Consider the following 18,329-nt stretch of genomic DNA (forward strand, 5'->3'; position numbering starts at 1 on the left):
TAATGAAACAATGAAAAGCCATGACAACTAATGATGAGGAGGGAGGAAACAAAAGAGACACATGCTAAAAGTCCTTGAAAACAAAACAAGAACAGACTAAACATGACATTACTCCCCCCTCCGGAAGGCGGCTCCTGATGCCTGAAGACTAATGAGGCGGAAATCTCTTTGGGGGAAGTGTCAGGGCAGATAGCAGCGTAAGGTTTGGAAGTCCGTGGTGCAGACAGAGCGATGTCAGACCAAGGTGGACGGTCCTGGGTGGAGCAAGGTGGAGTCGACTGCTCGACAGGCCGAGGTGGAGCTACAGGCCTGGAGGTCTGATGTGGAGCACTGGAATTGACACCCCTGGGCTGAGCTGGCGAATCTGAAGCCCAAGGCTGGTCTAAGAAGGGTAGAGTAAATAGTGGAGCTGAGGGACTGAAGAGAGCCAGAAAAGGTCGGGCCGAAGGACTGAATGGCTTGGGCAGAGGAGGTGGGAGAGAGAGGCTAGGTGGGCTTATCATTAGTGGCAACAAAAGCTTTGAGCTGGTTAGGACCAGCGGCGATGAAGGAGGCTTGAAGATGGACAGTACCATCTGTGACGAAGATGAGTTGGAACCGGACTGGACCGGTGGAGATGGAGAAGAAGAGGAAGACTTGGGTCTGGGCAGACCCAATGGAAATGAAGAGACTTGGATGCCGCACGGAACCAGTGGAGGAGGAAGGGCCTGAGCACAGGAAGTGATCAGCAAATCCTTCTCTCCAAACTGAATTCAAATACTGGAGGAAGGGCTTGACCACACAACTCATCATCCAGCTCCACCAGTACCAGTACTCTACCAGGATCCATCTGTTGTATCCTTCTCTTCATGGGAAACGAAGGACGCATTTGGAGGCCGCGTTTGAAGGAGCCTTTGTGGCACAACGGTGACGCAATCGGCCTTCGTAGGATGCAGCCTCTGAATTGGGACCAAGCTAATGTGTACATTAAGCTTCATTTAGAACTTTGTAACTTTTGCCCAGTTGGTGGCATGGGCTAAATGAATTGGCCTGGTCTCAATGTCAGACATTGAGTTTTGTTCCACTCACTTCATGCTTGCAATCTATGCAGTCCACTTTCTTAGCATGTTGAAGGCGAATGGTTTAAAGAATAAAAAACAAATTTTTGTTTACCATCCGTTTGAATATCACTCTCAGTGTGGGAAAGACCTTGCAAATGAAGAAATCCGTTCTGGAACTGTAATAGACTTTGTTCATCTCTCTTTTTCTGTAGCAGGCCAGGATGAAACTCCCCTAATATTACCACTTTGTTTGTTATCTCATCAAACATACAAAACTAACAAACAAAAATTAACAAACGAAAAACCTAATGACCTGTTTTTCTCTCTTTATGTTGTTTTGTGATTAATAGCCGTCAAGTTGGTGAATGGACCCAACCTCTGTTCTGGAAGAGTGGAGGTTCTCCACAATGGAATATGGGGAACAGTGTGTGATGATCTGTGGGATTCTACGGACGCAGCAGTGGTGTGTAGAGAACTGGGCTGCGGGAGTGTTATAGAGGCAAAGAGTGTTGCTTATTTTGGACAAGGTTCTGGACAAATATGGTTGGATGATGTCCAGTGCCGTGGGAATGAATCTACACTGACAAACTGTTCATCAAATGCATGGGGATCACATAATTGTGTGCACGGTGAAGATGCTGGAGTCATCTGCCAAGGTGAGTCAGGCACATTTATTCATACTCTAATTAATGAAACAATGAATAGCCATGACAACTAATGATGAGGAGGGAGGAAACAAAAGAGACACATGCTAAAAGTCCTTGAAAACAAAACAAGAACAGACTAAACATGACATTACTCCCCCCTCCGGAAGGCGGCTTCTGATGGCTGAAGACTAATGAGGCGGCAATCTCTTTGGGGGAAGTTTCAGGGCACGTAGCAGCGGAAGGGTTAGAAGTCTGTGGTGCAGACAGAGCGATGTCAGACCAAGGTGGACGGTCCTGGGTGGAGCAGAGGGAGGGAGGATCCAAGGTGGAGTCGACTGCTCGACAGGCCGAGGTGGAGCTACAGGCCTGGAGGTCTGATGTGGAGTGCTGGAATTGACACCCCTGGGCTGAGCTGGCGAATCTGAAGCCCAAGGCTGGTCTAAGCAGGGTAGAGTACATAGTGGAGCTGAGGGACTGAAGAGAGCCAGAAAAGGTCGGGCCGAAGGACTGACTGGCTTGGGCAGAGGAGGTGGGAGAGGGAGGCTAGGTGAGCGTATCATTAGTGGCAACAAAAGCATTGAGCTGCTTAGGACCAGCGGCGATGAAGGAGTCTTGAAGATGGACAGTAACATCTGTGATGAAGATGAGTCGGAACCGGACTGGACCGGCAGAAACGGAGAAGAAGAGGAAGACTTGGGTCTGGGCAGACCCAATGGAAATGAAGGGACTTGGATGCCAGACGAAACCAGTGGAGGAGCAAGGGCCTGAGCACAGGAAGTGATCAGCAAATCCTTCTCTCCAAACTGAATTCAAATACTGGAGGATTGGCTTGACCACACAACTCATCAGCCAGCTCCACCAGTACCAGTACTCCACCAGGATCCATCTATTGTATCCTTCTCTTCACGGGAAACGAAGGACGCATTTGGAGGCCACATTTGAAGGAGCCTTTGTGGCGCAACGGTGACGCAATCGGCCTTCGAAGGATGCAGCCTCTGAATTGGGACGCAGTTAATGTGTAAATTAAGCTTCATTTAGAACTTTGTATCTTTTGCCCAGCTGGTGGCATGGGCTAAATTAATTGGCCTGGTCTCAATGTCAGACATTGAGTTTTGTTCCACTCACTTCATGCTTGGAATCTATGCAGTCGACTTTCTTAGCATGTTGAAGGTGAATGGTTTAGAGAATAAAAACCTAATTTTTGTTTTCCATCTGTTTGAATATCACTCTTAGTGTGGGAAAGACCAAAAAAATGAAGAAATCCATTCTGGAACTGTAATAGACTTTGTTCATCTCTCTTTTTCTTTAATAGGTCAGGCACAAACTAGTGCAGCACCACAGACAGGTAATTATACACCTTTGAATTAGAACCAGATCTGCTTTTCACACAACTTGTAAAACAGCCTAAAAAATGAGTTTGAACTGAAAAACATAAAGCACTGCAATCAATTTGACATGTCAACATCTTCATCTAAACATAACATTGTTGTGTATTTGTGTGTTATTTTTTTCTGCTTCAACAGCGACATTGAACACGACTGCCTCACAGCCAGGACTCAAAAGTAATGATGCTGAGGAGGATGAAACTCCACTATTATTACCACTTTGTTTGTTATCTCATCAAAAATACAAACAAACAAACAAAAATGAACAACCTAAAACCTAATGACCTGTTTTACTCTCTTTATGTTGTTTTGTGATTAATAGCTGTCAAGTTGGTGAATGGACCCAATCTCTGTTCTGGAAGAGTGGAGGTTCTCCACAATGGAATATGGGGAACAGTGTGTGATGATCTGTGGGATTCTACAGACGCAGCAGTGGTGTGTAGAGAACTGGGCTGCGGGAGTGTTATAGAGGCAAAGAGTGTTGCTTATTTTGGACAAGGTTCTGGACAAATATGGTTGGATGATGTCCAGTGCCGTGGGAATGAATCAACACTGGCAAACTGTTCATCAAATGCATGGGGATCACATAACTGTGGGCACCATGAAGATGCTGGAGTCATCTGCCAAGGTGAGTCAAACACAGTTATTCATGCTTTAATTAATGAAACAATGAAAAGCCATGACAACTAATGATGAGGAGGGAGGAAACAAAAGAGACACATGCTAAAAGTCCTTGAAAACAAAACAAGAACAGACTAAACATGACATTACTCCCCCCTCCGGAAGGCGGCTCCTGATGCCTGAAGACTAATGAGGCGGAAATCTCTTTGGGGGAAGTGTCAGGGCAGACAGCAGCGTAAGGTTTGGAAGTCCGTGGTGCAGACAGAGCGATGTCAGACCAAGGTGGACGGTCCTGGGTGGAGCAAGGTGGAGTCGACTGCTCGACAGGCCGAGGTGGAGCTACAGGCCTGGAGGTCTGATGTGGAGCACTGGAATTGACACCCCTGGGCTGATCTGGCGAATCTGAAGCCCAAGGCTGGTCTAAGAAGGGTAGAGTAAATAGTGGAGCTGAGGGACTGAAGAGAGCCAGAAAAGGTCGGGCCGAAGGACTGAATGGCTTGGGCAGAGGAGGTGGGAGAGAGAGGCTAGGTGGGCGTATCATTAGTGGCAACAAAAGCTTTGAGCTGGTTAGGACCAGCGGCGATGAAGGAGGCTTGAAGATGGACAGTACCATCTGTGACGAAGATGAGTTGGAACCGGACTGGACCGGTGGAGATGGAGAAGAAGAGGAAGACTTGGGTCTGGGCAGACCCAATGGAAATGAAGAGACTTGGATGCCGCACGGAACCAGTGGAGGAGGAAGGGCCTGAGCACAGGAAGTGATCAGCAAATCCTTCTCTCCAAACTGAATTCAAATACTGGAGGAAGGGCTTGACCACACAACTCATCATCCAGCTCCACCAGTACCAGTACTCTACCAGGATCCATCTGTTGTATCCTTCTCTTCACGGGAAACGAAGGACGCATTTGGAGGCCGCGTTTGAAGGAGCCTTTGTGGCACAACGGTGACGCAATCGGCCTTCGTAGGATGCAGCCTCTGAATTGGGACCAAGCTAATGTGTACATTAAGCTTCATTTAGAACTTTGTAACTTTTGCCCAGTTGGTGGCATGGGCTAAATGAATTGGCCTGGTCTCAATGTCAGACATTGAGTTTTGTTCCACTCACTTCATGCTTGCAATCTATGCAGTCCACTTTCTTAGCATGTTGAAGGCGAATGGTTTAAAGAATAAAAAACAAATTTTTGTTTACCATCCGTTTGAATATCACTCTCAGTGTGGGAAAGACCTTGCAAATGAAGAAATCCGTTCTGGAACTGTAATAGACTTTGTTCATCTCTCTTTTTCTGTAGCAGGCCAGGATGAAACTCCCCTATTATTACCACTTTGTTTGTTATCTCATCAAACATACAAAACTAACAAACAAAAATTAACAAACGAAAAACCTAATGACCTGTTTTTCTCTCTTTATGTTGTTTTGTGATTAATAGCCGTCAAGTTGGTGAATGGACCCAACCTCTGTTCTGGAAGAGTGGAGGTTCTCCACAATGGAATATGGGGAACAGTGTGTGATGATCTGTGGGATTCTACGGACGCAGCAGTGGTGTGTAGAGAACTGGGCTGCGGGAGTGTTATAGAGGCAAAGAGTGATGCTTATTTTGGACAAGGTTCTGGACAAATATGGTTGGATGATGTCCAGTGCCGTGGGAATGAATCTACACTGACAAACTGTTCATCAAATGCATGGGGATCACATAATTGTGTGCACGGTGAAGATGCTGGAGTCATCTGCCAAGGTGAGTCAAACACATGTATTCATGCTCTAATTAATGAAACAATGAATAGCCATGACAACTAATGATGAGGAGGGAGGAAACAAAAGATACACATGCTAAAAGTCCTTGAAAACGAAACAAGAACAGACTAAACATGACATTACTCCCCCCTACGGAAGACGGCTCCTGATGCCTGAAGACTAATGAGCAGGCAATCTCTTTAGGGGAAGTGAATTGGGAGGCAGCTAATGTGTACATTAAGCTTCATTTAGAACTTTGTAACTTTTGCCCAGTTGGCTGCATGGGCTAAATTAATTGGCCTGTTCTCAATGTCAGACATTGAGTTTTGTTCAACTCACTTCATGTTTGGAATCTCTGCAGTCGACTTTCTTAGCATGTTGAAGGCGAATGGTTTAGAGAATAAATCCTAATTTTTGTTTAACATCGGTTTGAATATCACTCTCAGTGTGGGAAAGACCATGCAAATGAAGAAATCCTTTCTAGAACTGTAATAGACTTTGTTCATCTCTCTTTTTCTGTAATAGGTCAGGCACAAACTAGTGCAGCACCACAGACAGGTAATTATACACCTTTGAATTAGAACCAGATCTGCTTTTCACACAACTTTTAAAACAGCCTAAAAAATGAGTTTGAACTGAAAAACATAAAGCACTGCAATCAATCTGATATGTCAACATCTTCATCTAAACATAACATTGTTGTTTATTTGTGTGTTAGTTTCTTCTGCTTCAACAGCGACATTGAACACGACTTCTTCAAGGCCAGGACTCAAAGGTAATGATGCTGAGGAGGATGAAACTCCACTATTATTATCACTTTGTTTGTTATCTCATCAAAAATACAAAACTAACAAACAAAAATTAACAAACGAAAAACCTAATGACCTGTTTTTCTCTCTTTATATTGTTTTGTGATTAATAGCTGTCAAGTTGGTGAATGGAACCAATCTCTGTTCTGGAAGAGTGGAGGTTCTCCACAATGGAATATGGGGAACAGTGTGTGATGATCTGTGGGATTCTACAGACGCAGCAGTGGTGTGTAGAGAACTGGGCTGCGGGAGTGTTATAGAGGCAAAGAGTGTTGCTTATTTTGGACAAGGTTCTGGACAAATATGGTTGGATGATGTCCAGTGCCATGGGAATGAATCTACACTGGCAAACTGTTCATCAAATGCATGGGGATCACATAATTGTGTGCACGGTGAAGATGCTGGAGTCATCTGCCAAGGTGAGTCAGACACATTTATTCATACTCTAATTAATGAAACAATGAATAGCCATGACAACTAATGATGAGGAGGGAGGAAACAAAAGAGACACATGCTAAAAGTCCTTGAAAACAAAACAAGAACAGACTAAACATGACATTACTCCCCCCTCCGGAAGGCGGCTTCTAATGGCTGAAGACTAATGAGGCGGCAATCTCTTTGGGGGAAGTTTCAGGGCACGTAGCAGCGGAAGGGTTAGAAGTCTGTGGTGCAGACAGAGCGATGTCAGACCAAGGTGGACGGTCCTGGGTGGAGCAGAGGGAGGGAGGATCCAAGGTGGAGTCGACTGCTCGACAGGCCGAGGTGGAGCTACAGGGCTGGAGGTCTGATGTGGAGTGCTGGAATTGACACCCCTGGGCTGAAATGGCGAATCTGAAGCCCAAGGCTGGTCTAAGCAGGGTAGAGTACATAGTGGAGCTGAGGGACTGAAGAGAGCCAGAAAAGGTCGGGCCGAAGGACTGACTGGCTTGGGCAGAGGAGGTGGGAGAGGGAGGCTAGGTGAGCGTATCATTAGTGGCAACAAAAGCATTGAGCTGCTTAGGACCAGCGGCGATGAAGGAGTCTTGAAGATGGACAGTAACATCTGTGATGAAGATGAGTCGGAACCGGACTGGACCGGCAGAAACGGAGAAGAAGAGGAAGACTTGGGTCTGGGCAGACCCAATGGAAATGAAGGGACTTGGATGCCAGACGAAACCAGTGGAGGAGGAAGGGCCTGAGCACAGGAAGTGATCAGCAAATCCTTCTCTCCAAACTGAATTCAAATACTGGAGGATTGGCTTGACCACACAACTCATCAGCCAGCTCCACCAGTACCAGTACTCCACCAGGATCCATCTATTGTATCCTTCTCTTCACGGGAAACGAAGGACGCATTTGGAGGCCACATTTGAAGGAGCCTTTGTGGCGCAACGGTGACGCAATTGGCCTTCGAAGGATGCAGCCTCTGAATTGGGATGCAGTTAATGTGTACATTAAGCTTCATTTAGAACTTTGTAACTTTTGCCCAGCTGGTGGCATGGGCTAAATTAATTGGCCTGGTCTCAATGTCAGACATTGAGTTTTGTTCCACTCACTTCATGCTTGGAATCTATGCAGTCGACTTTCTTAGCATGTTGAAGGTGAATGGTTTAGAGAATAAAAGAACTCATTTTTGTTTACCATCTGTTTGAATATCACTCTCAGTGTGGGAAAGACCATGCAAATGAAGAAATCCGTTCTGGAACTGTAATAGACTTTGTTCATCTCTATTTTTTCTGTAATAGGTCAGGCACAAACTAGTGCAGCACCACAGACAGGTAATTATACACCTTTGAATTAGAACCATATCTGCTTTTCACACAACTTGTAAAACAGCCTAAAAAATGAGTTTGAACTGAAAAACATAAAGCACTGCAATCAATCTGATATGTCAACATCTTCATCTAAACATAACATTGTTGTTTATTTGTGTGTTAGTTTCTTCTGCTTCAACAGCGACATTGAACACGACTTCTTCAAGGCCAGGACTCAAAGGTAATGATGCTGAGGAGGATGAAACTCCACAATTATTATCACTTTGTTTGTTATCTCATCAAAAATACAAAACTAACAAACAAAAATGAACAAACGAAAAACCTAATGACCTGTTTTACTCTCTTTATATTGTTTTGTGATTAATAGCTGTCAAGTTGGTGAATGGAACCAATCTCTGTTCTGGAAGAGTGGAGGTTCTCCACAATGGAATATGGGGAACAGTGTGTGATGATCTGTGGGATTCTACAGACGCAGCAGTGGTGTGTAGAGAACTGGGCTGCGGGAGTGTTATAGAGGCAAAGAGTGTTGCTTATTTTGGACAAGGTTCTGGACAAATATGGTTGGATGATGTCCAGTGCCATGGGAATGAATCTACACTGGCAAACTGTTCATCAAATGCATGGGGATCACATAATTGTGTGCACGGTGAAGATGCTGGAGTCATCTGCCAAGGTGAGTCAGACACATTTATTCATACTCTAATTAATGAAACAATGAATAGCCATGACAACTAATGATGAGGAGGGAGGAAACAAAAGAGACACATGCTAAAAGTCCTTGAAAACAAAACAAGAACAGACTAAACATGACATTACTCCCCCCTCCGGAAGGCGGCTTCTGATGGCTGAAGACTAATGAGGCGGCAATCTCTTTGGGGGAAGTTTCAGGGCACGTAGCAGCGGAAGGGTTAGAAGTCTGTGGTGCAGACAGAGCGATGTCAGACCAAGGTGGACGGTCCTGGGTGGAGCAGAGGGAGGGAGGATCCAAGGTGGAGTCGACTGCTCGACAGGCCGAGGTGGAGCTACAGGGCTGGAGGTCTGATGTGGAGTGCTGGAATTGACACCCCTGGGCTGAGCTGGCGAATCTGAAGCCCAAGGCTGGTCTAAGCAGGGTAGAGTACATAGTGGAGCTGAGGGACTGAAGAGAGCCAGAAAAGGTCGGGCCAAAGGACTGACTGGCTTGGGCAGAGGAGGTGGGAGAGGGAGGCTAGGTGAGCGTATCATTAGTGGCAACAAAAGCATTGAGCTGCTTAGGACCAGCGGCGATGAAGGAGTCTTGAAGATGGACAGTAACATCTGTGATGAAGATGAGTTGGATCCGGACTGGACCGGCAGAGACGGAGAAGAAGAGGAAGACTTGGGTCTGGGCAGACCCAATGGAAATGAAGGGACTTGGATGCCAGACGAAACCAGTGGAGGAGGAAGGGCCTGAGCACAGGAAGTGATCAGCAAATCCTTCTCTCCAAACTGAATTCAAATACTGGAGGAATAGCTTGACCACACAACTCATCAGCCAGCTCCACCAGTACCAGTACTCCACCAGGATCCATCTGTTGTATCCTTCTCTTCACGGGAAACGAAGGACGCATTTGGAGGCCACATTTGAAGGAGCCTTTGTGGCGCAACGGTGACGCAATCGGCCTTCGAAGGATGCAGCCTCTGAATTGGGACGCAGTTAATGTGTACATTAAGCTTCATTTAGAACTCTGTATCTTTTGCCCAGCTGGTGGCATGGGCTAAATTAATTGGCCTGGTCTCAATGTCAGACATTGAGTTTTGTTCCACTCACTTCATGCTTGGAATCTATGCAGTCGACTTTCTTAGCATGTTGAAGGTGAATGGTTTAGAGAATAAAAACCTAATTTTTGTTTACCATCTGTTTGAATATCACTCTCAGTGTGGGAAAGACCAAAAAAATGAAGAAATCCATTCTGGAACTGTAATAGACTTTGTTCATCTCTCTTTTTCTTTAATAGGTCAGGCACAAACTAGTGCAGCGCCACAGACAGGTAATTATACACCTTTGAATTAGAACCAGATCTGCTTTTCACACAACTTGTAAAACAGCCTAAAAAATGAGTTTGAACTGAAAAACATAAAGCACTGCAATCAATTTGACATGTCAACATCTTCATCTAAACATAACATTGTTGTGTATTTGTGTGTTAATTTTTTTCTGCTTCAACAGCGAAATTGAACACGACTGCCTCACAGCCAGGACTCAAATGTAATGATGCTGAGGAGGATGAAACTCCACTATTATTATCACTTTGTTTGTTATCTCATCAAAAATACAAAACTAACAAACAAAAATGAACAACCTAAAACCTAATGACCTGTTTTTCTCTCTTTATGTTGTTTTGTGATTAATAGCTGTCAAGTTGGTGAATGGAACCAATCTCTGTTCTGGAAGAGTGGAGGTTCTCCACAATGGAATATGGGGAACAGTGTGTGATGATCTGTGGGATTCTACAGACGCAGCAGTGGTGTGTAGAGAACTGGGCTGCGGGAGTGTTATAGAGGCAAAGAGTGTTGCTTATTTTGGACAAGGATCTGGACAAATATGGTTGGATGATGTCCAGTGCCGTGGGAATGAATCTACACTGACAAACTGTTCATCAAATGCATGGGGATCACATAATTGTGTGCACGGTGAAGATGCTGGAGTCATCTGCCAAGGTGAGTCAGACACATTTATTCATACTCTAATTAATGAAACAATGAATAGCCATGACAACTAATGATGAGGAGGGAGGAAACAAAAGAGACACATGCTAAAAGTCCTTGAAAACAAAACAAGAACAGACTAAACATGACATCACTCCCCCCTCCGGAAGGCGGCTTCTGATGGCTGAAGACTAATGAGGCGGCAATCTCTTTAGGGGAAGTGTCAGGGCATGTAGCAGCGGAAGGGTTAGAAGTCCGTGTTGCAGGCAGAGCGTGTCAGACCAAGGTGGACGGTCCTGGGTGGAGCAGAGGGAGGGAGGATCCAAGGTGGAGTCGACTGCTCGACAGGCCGAGGTGGAGCTACAGGCCTGGAGGTCTGATGTGGAGCACTGGAATTGACACCCCTGGGATGAGCTGGCGAATCTGAAGCCCAAGGCTGGTCTAAGAAGGGTAGAGTACATAGTGGAGCTGAGGGACTGAAGAGAGCCAGAAAAGGAGGGGCCGAAGGACTTGACTGGCTTGGGCAGAGGAGGTGGGAGAGGGAGGCTAGGTGAGCGTATCATTAGTGGCAACAAAAGCATTGAGCTGGTTAGGACCAGCGGCGATGAAGGAGTCTTGAAGATGGACAGTAACATCTGTGATGAAGATGAGTTGGAACCGGACTGGACCGGCAGAGACGGAGAAGAATAGGAAGACTTGGTCTGGGCAGACCCAATGGAAATGAAGGGACTTGGATGCCGGACGGAACCAGTGGAGGAGGAAGGGCCTGAGCACAGGAAGTGATCAGCAAATCCTTCTCTCCAAACTGAATTCAAATACTGGAGGAAGGGCTTGACCACACAACTCATCAGCCAGCTCCACCAGTACCAGTACTCCACCAGGATCCATCTGTTGTATCCTTCTCTTCATGGGAAACGAAGGACGCATTTGGAGGCCACATTTGAAGGAGCCTTTGTGGCGCAACGGTGACGCAATCGGCCTTCGAAGGATGCATCCTCTGAATTGGGACGCAGTTAATGTGTACATTAAGCTTCATTTAGAACTTTGTAACTTTTGCCCAGCTGGTGGCATGGGCTAAATTAATTGGCCGGGTCTCAGTGTCAGACATTGAGTTTTGTTCCACTCACTTCATGCTTGGAATCTATGCAGTCGACTTTCTTAGCATGTTGAAGGTGAATGGTTTAGAGAATAAAAACCTAATTTTTGTTTACCATCTGTTTGAATATCACTCTCAGTTTGGGAAAGACCATACAAATGAAGAAATCCGTTCTGGAACTGTAATAGACTTTGTTCATGTCTCTTTTTCTGTAATAGGTCAGGCACAAACTAGTACAGCACCACAGACAGGTAATTATACACCTTTGAATTAGAACCAGATCTGCTTTTCACACAACTTGTAAAACAGCCTAAAAAATGAGTTTGAACTGAAAAACATAAAGCACTGCAATCAATCTGACATGTCAACATCTTCATCTAAACATAACATTGTTGTGTATTTGTGTGTTCATTTTTTCTGCTTCAACAGCGACATTGAACACGACTGCCTCACAGCCAGGACTCAAAGGTAATGATGCTGAGGAGGATGAAACTCCACTATTATTACCACTTTGTTTGTTATCTCATCAAACATACAAACAAAAATGAACAACCTAAAACCTAATGACCTGTTTTTCTCTCTTTATGTTGTTTTGTGATTAATAGCCGTCAAGTTGGTGAATGGAACCAATCTCTGTTCTGGAAGAGTGGAGGTTCTCCACAATGGAATATGGGGAACAGTGTGTGATGATCTGTGGGATTCTACAGACGCAGCAGTGGTGTGTAGAGAACTGGGCTGCGGGAGTGTTATAGAGGCAAAGAGTGTTGCTTATTTTGGACAAGGTTCTGGACAAATATGGTTGGATGATGTCCAGTGCCGTGGGAATGAATCAACACTGACAAACTGTTCAGCAAATGCATGGGGATCACATAACTGTGGGCACGGTGAAGATGCTGGAGTCATCTGCCAAGGTGAGTCAAACACATTTATACAACTGATGTATACTTGGGATGTTATACAGTATATTGTTGTGTATGTGAAAAATACATTTTATTTGTTTGATATTTTCTCATGAGCAAAGCAACCATGTTTCATATTCTAAATAACATAATCTACTTGAAAGAACCAATGTATCATTATAGTATTTCATTATTTTATGTTTGCAATAACACAACAACTTTTTCCAATTATATTCCATTTATCCTTAAATCATGGGGTCAAGCTATCCAATGGCATACACATAGTATCGTTGAGAACATTTGTGTGGTCACCCCCGTGGTAAACTTAGGAAGTGCTTCGAAGGCCATTATACAATTTATAACTCAAAGTTATCTTAAACATACTTTTCTGCATTACTTAAATGAGAGATTACAAAATGAATGAGTGAAAAATAGATAGAAGTGAAATTAAATATTAATTTATCATCAATTTTCTTTAAATAACAAAGAAGATTAGAGGGCTAAAACGTCCTACGTATGACCCTGGTAACATAATTGAATTTGTTTCTGTAAGCAAATAAATGCTCCAGCTGCCTCATTCATTCTTTGGTTCTCCTCTTAGCTGTGAGTGACCCCTGTTCTGAGCTCAGCTGCACTGAAGATGAATGGTGTGGAGAGAAAAATGGTGTTTACGGCTGTTTCTGTAGCGAGAGCCGTCAAAGACCTGACCCAGACTCTTTTGGTTGGACTCGTTCCTCAACAACAATTCAAATCTAAGTTTTAAGTAATTAATCACATTTGTTTTATTAAAGCTACTGTGCTATTCTTACTCTTTTTTCCCCCTGTCAGATTTCTCTGAGGTTTGTGAAAGCAGCTCTGGTTCCATGTCTTTGTCTCGCTGCCAGCTCTTTGAGGCTGGTTTTCCTGCTGACAGCTTACACCTCAATGACCCCAGCTGCAAAGGAACACTCCAGAATGGCAGAGTGGAGTTCCATTTCGACAACAATGACCACATCTGTGGCACAAATCTTGTGGTAGGAGTCATTATAAATACTATATGCTATTTAAACACACACAGCTCTTATACCTCGATGTGTTACGGACTGAAAGGCATTGAAGTACAACTAAGGAAAAAGTACAACTAAGCCTTTTTTAAATCAAACTAATTGTTTAAATCAGACTTCTTTTTTTTTTTTTTGTTCTTAATACTGTAGTTGAATGCAAGCTGCTATTAAAAATGTCTTTAAAATTCTTTTAGATAATATCTTGAATTACATTCAAACTAAAATATTAAAATATTATGTCTCTGGTCCATAGGCCAATGGCACCCACTTCATTTATGAGAACTTTATTTTCGGAGCTCTGGGCTCGACCAATGTTATCATCAGCAGGAAGAGAAGTCTGAAGCTGAACTTCTGCTGTATATACCCCCAAAACCAAACACTTTCTATGAATATGGAAATCAATCCACTGGAGAGGTAGGACTTTATTGTTCGGACTCCGTTTGTGCTGCTTTATTTACAGGGGGAAAAAATATATGGTAATTTATATATGGTTTTATATATATGGTAATTTTCTGTAAACTGAACTGTTTAACTCTAAAATAGAGTCATTAAATTAATACACATACGTTTACATGGACACTTTTTGTTTCAATCAGAATAAAATCATCTGATTGATGAATCTGAACGTAGTGTTTACATGAACGCCAAATAAAGTGCACATGAACCGCTGTGTCGTGCTGCTTATATTTATCAAGCAGTAAAAATGCCCCTTCCCGAGCTAAAAACAAGTCGTCTGTGGATGAGAGTCTGAAACAAGGATGGATGGGATGTTGTCTTTCTCCACTTCACAGACGATGAGTGGAAAGAACGTAACAGAATGACACAACAGTAATTTATTGCACTTCACTCAACAATAACAACAACTCGTTCCTCACTTCATATGTCAATGTGCAATTTCTTTGTCACTGCACACGCGCAGTACTTTCTAGTTTTGGTTTTAATCCGAACAAGTGTATACATGTCCTCTAGATCAAGTTGGAAAAGATTTAAACCACCCCTTTGACGTGAATTCATGTGACTATTTTATTCCGACTGCGCTAATAGTCCGATTACAATCGGATTATTAGGGTCCATGTAAACGCAGCTAATGTATAAGTATACTGAGAGTATGTATGCTACTGTATACTTCTAAAACAGAGTCATTGAATTGATACAGTATGAATCAATGTATCAGTATCCATCCTTTTTCCACACATCTACCCCACTGTTTTCTCAACAGCATTGTCCACAAGAAGCTTCCTGCAGGTCAAGGGAGATATCAGGTCAGGATGGTTCCATATCAGGATGTTGAGTTTTCCCAGCCCTTTAATGGAAGTGTGAATGTGGAGATAAACTGGCAGATGTTTGTGGAAGTTCGTGTTGAGGGGGTTGACGGCCGTCAGTTTGCCACAGTGATTGACACATGTTGGGCGACACCTGAGAACAATCCTGATCACTCTGTCCGCTGGGACCTCATCAGTGGAGAGTAAGACTTTTCTTGTGTTTTAATCAGCGCAAAGTCTTAAAAGACAAAAGAGATTTACAGGACATTATTATCACTTTTGGGGTACAAATCTTCTGAAAGCACCACTTTAATGCCACCATTAATTTGATGCCAATCAGTTACTGAATTTTAGTCTGCACGCTTTTGTTGGACAGTTGAAAAATGTAACACAACAAATCATTTTTATTGTGTTTTTGTTGACATTACTATTTTATACAATGTTTCAGGTTCCTTTATTCTTTACATATTATTATTAAAGAATAAAAAATTGACTTAATTGTCACTGCTGATATTCTCAGGTGTCCCAATCCAAGTGACGACACAGTTGAGCTTCTGCAGAATGGAGTCTCCACATCCAGCCGTTTCTCCTTCAGGATGTTTGTCTTCACTGCAAACTCATCTAAGGTTTACCTGCACTGTACTGTTCACCTTTGCCTTCGGAGAGGAAATAACTGCTTAACTGTGAGTTTACAAAACCTCTCAAAACTAATTTTGTTCTGATATTTTCTTTCCAACATGATTAGAGTATAATTATTTTTCTTGATTGTATAACTCCCCTTTAAGAAAATACATGTATAAACACACCACAGGCCTTCTAAATAGTTTCCTTAGTTTGATCCTTTTTTGAGAAATTAGACTTGGGCTATCGAGAATCGAGCAGGTCAACGCACAACAGTCCACCATACATTTACACTTTATCCATACAACACAAAACATAACATTTCCAAATGGCATACATCAGTCATTACACTATTTTTATACACAATACCTGAACTATAAGTAATGATTGCTTTGAGTGAGTGAGGGTAGATTTGTGTTGGGTATTGGGTAATAATTTAGGTGTAGGTAGTCATGTAATAATTGACAATGGAATTAGAGAGAATTTATACCTATTCAACTTACATGTTGTCTTGCCTATGGGGGCATCAGCTCATACTCCTTATTAAGAATATGGCTTGGATCAACAATAATTAATAAGGCGAAATAAGGCTCTGCTTCTTTACAGACAGATGGGGCTAAATGGCAATTATTTCAACCACATTTTGAAGTTGTGACCTACGTTTAATGGACATTGTGAAGCCATAACATATTATAGATTAATCTGTAGAACTGTACCATGATACTTTTATCCACCCCATAGTCCCTGAGCCTTTACAAATAATACAAGCACTGACTAGCTTGTGTCCAAACATACTCCACTTGATGGCCTCATTTTAGCTGAGAAGTAAATCCCTGAATGCTTATGTTATTGCCTGCTAAACTTCCTCATCATAAATTGACACTGGGCAATGATCACCCACAAACCAACATCCAACAAAACATATCAATAAATAAAGGTATCAATAAATGTTGAAAGTGTTTAAATTTTATTAAAACATTTAATATTTTGGTATCATGACATTTTTTTGTTGCACTATGTCCTAAACCAAAACACATGTTTGCTTAGCTATATGTTTTTACTGTCCTCTGCTTTAATAGAGTATAGAATCAAATGCTGGTCTACATAATACACAGCCTGATTATCCTGTATTTCTTTTTCTCTTTTAGCACTGTGACGCTGGAGGCCACAGGAGAGAGAGAAGGTCTGTGGAATTCCATGACAGTGCTTTCATTTCCATGGGTCCCCTGATGTCGTCTGAAAGAAGCAAAGGTTTTTTTTAATTACATTTATTTATTAAAAAGCCTCATTTAATTCAGTTGAGTGATGTATTGGTTATGCATATTTAAAAAATCTGCTATATGTCAGATTTGAATCTATTACATATCACTGTATTATATTTCTTGTTCACAGATATTTGGACCCCATAACCACAACTCCAATTCTGTGTGGTTCTTTGATTATGCTATTTGTTTCTCTGCTAAGTGTCCTGAACTTTTTCTAGAAGAGTGAAATACTTTTTACAAAGAATGTTCATTGTTTTACACACATTTAATCTCTTTATAAATTAATGTGACACTGATGCCATATTGCTACAAGCTGGGTTTCTCAACACCTTTGCAAATCACACTCTCAAGATCATCTTAAATACGTCACTCCTGATTGTACGATGGAGTAATATCTTTTTCCTAAACCAACATGTAGATTTCTCGTTATTAAGTAGAACTCTTTATATTAAGTAGAAGTGCATTATTATGGGAGTTTTCTAGTTCAAAGGGTACTGATTAAGGAATAAGTTTTCTTTTCACATTAAAGTGTGGGGTAGAATCATAAGGAAGAACAGAAACAATGTCTACTGTTTGACAATATTCTATGTAGTTAGGATGTCTTTGTCTATAAAAAAACGGTGTCAATTGTCTCTCTGTTTACGATGTATGCTTTTGTCCCCATGCTATTTAGTACTATATAGGGTTATAGTGTAACACCTCCTTTCTTTTAAAGATGTTACTCTGAGGTGGTTCAACAGATTTTTGACATGTACTGATAAATAAATCTCTTCACAGAACTAATGATCATTTAAACCTATTTTATTTTCCCTACCTGTGCTTAATACATGTGCCAAACAGACAATAGAAATAAACTGCAAAGCAATCTCAAAGGTCTTTGTCTCTTCAGTAATGAGTCAATGAGATGAAGTAAACTTATCGTTTGAATGTCCTGTCTTTGATAAGTTGAAGTAATGATGAAGATGAAATGAGTTACAAATCCACAAGACTATTTGAGTGCGATGCAATGGTTGTAATCCTATAATCCACAAGGTGAGAAAAGATAGCAGTCAACCGCATTCAGTAAATCGTTGTCCTCAGCGCCACGTTACTGGCCATGTGTTGTAGAAGGTAGCATGAGTTCAACCATTAGATTTCCCTCTACCAAACGAATTGACTTACACTATGGTAGCTGAGATTATATGTCCGGTTACCTCCAGGCAATAGCGCCCTCAAGCTGCTCCTGTTGTTACTGCATGTGACCCAAATACATCACACAAGGGCATCAACAAGAGTAGCTAAAATACAATCATACAAAAAGTAACGTCTTGTCCGCTACAATAGTGTACAACTAAGTCTGAAATAAAGACACAAATAAACAAATGGCAACAGAAGTCATTTTTCCACAGTATATTTTACAACTATTTACACTATATATTCACATGGTTCCACAAATACACAACAAGCAAACTCACATAACATTAAAATCACCAAAGAAATAAACAATG

The 18,329-nt window shown here is 42.3% G+C and overlaps 1 protein-coding gene across 1 annotated transcript; it reads left to right on the forward strand.

The window, feature by feature from the left end:
* Window positions 1–9,271: 9,271 nt before the first annotated feature.
* LOC311283347 (scavenger receptor cysteine-rich domain-containing protein DMBT1-like) lies at window positions 9,272–17,706 on the forward strand (the record flags this gene model as incomplete). The annotated part of the gene is made up of 12 exons (XM_084397689.1): window positions 9,272–9,350; window positions 10,363–10,668; window positions 11,971–12,003; window positions 12,182–12,220; window positions 12,358–12,663; window positions 13,253–13,372; window positions 13,480–13,664; window positions 13,948–14,108; window positions 14,914–15,159; window positions 15,477–15,639; window positions 16,726–16,828; window positions 16,970–17,706. 12 exons carry the CDS (start codon window positions 9,272–9,274, stop codon window positions 16,984–16,986), a joined length of 1,758 nt encoding a protein of 585 aa, XP_084253815.1. The 3' UTR covers window positions 16,987–17,706.
* Between the last annotated feature and the right edge of the window lie 623 nt (window positions 17,707–18,329).

This window comes from Rutilus rutilus (genome assembly GCF_951802725.1).
Source record: "Rutilus rutilus genome assembly, chromosome: 23".
NCBI classification, from domain to species: Eukaryota; Metazoa; Chordata; class Actinopteri; order Cypriniformes; family Leuciscidae; genus Rutilus; species Rutilus rutilus.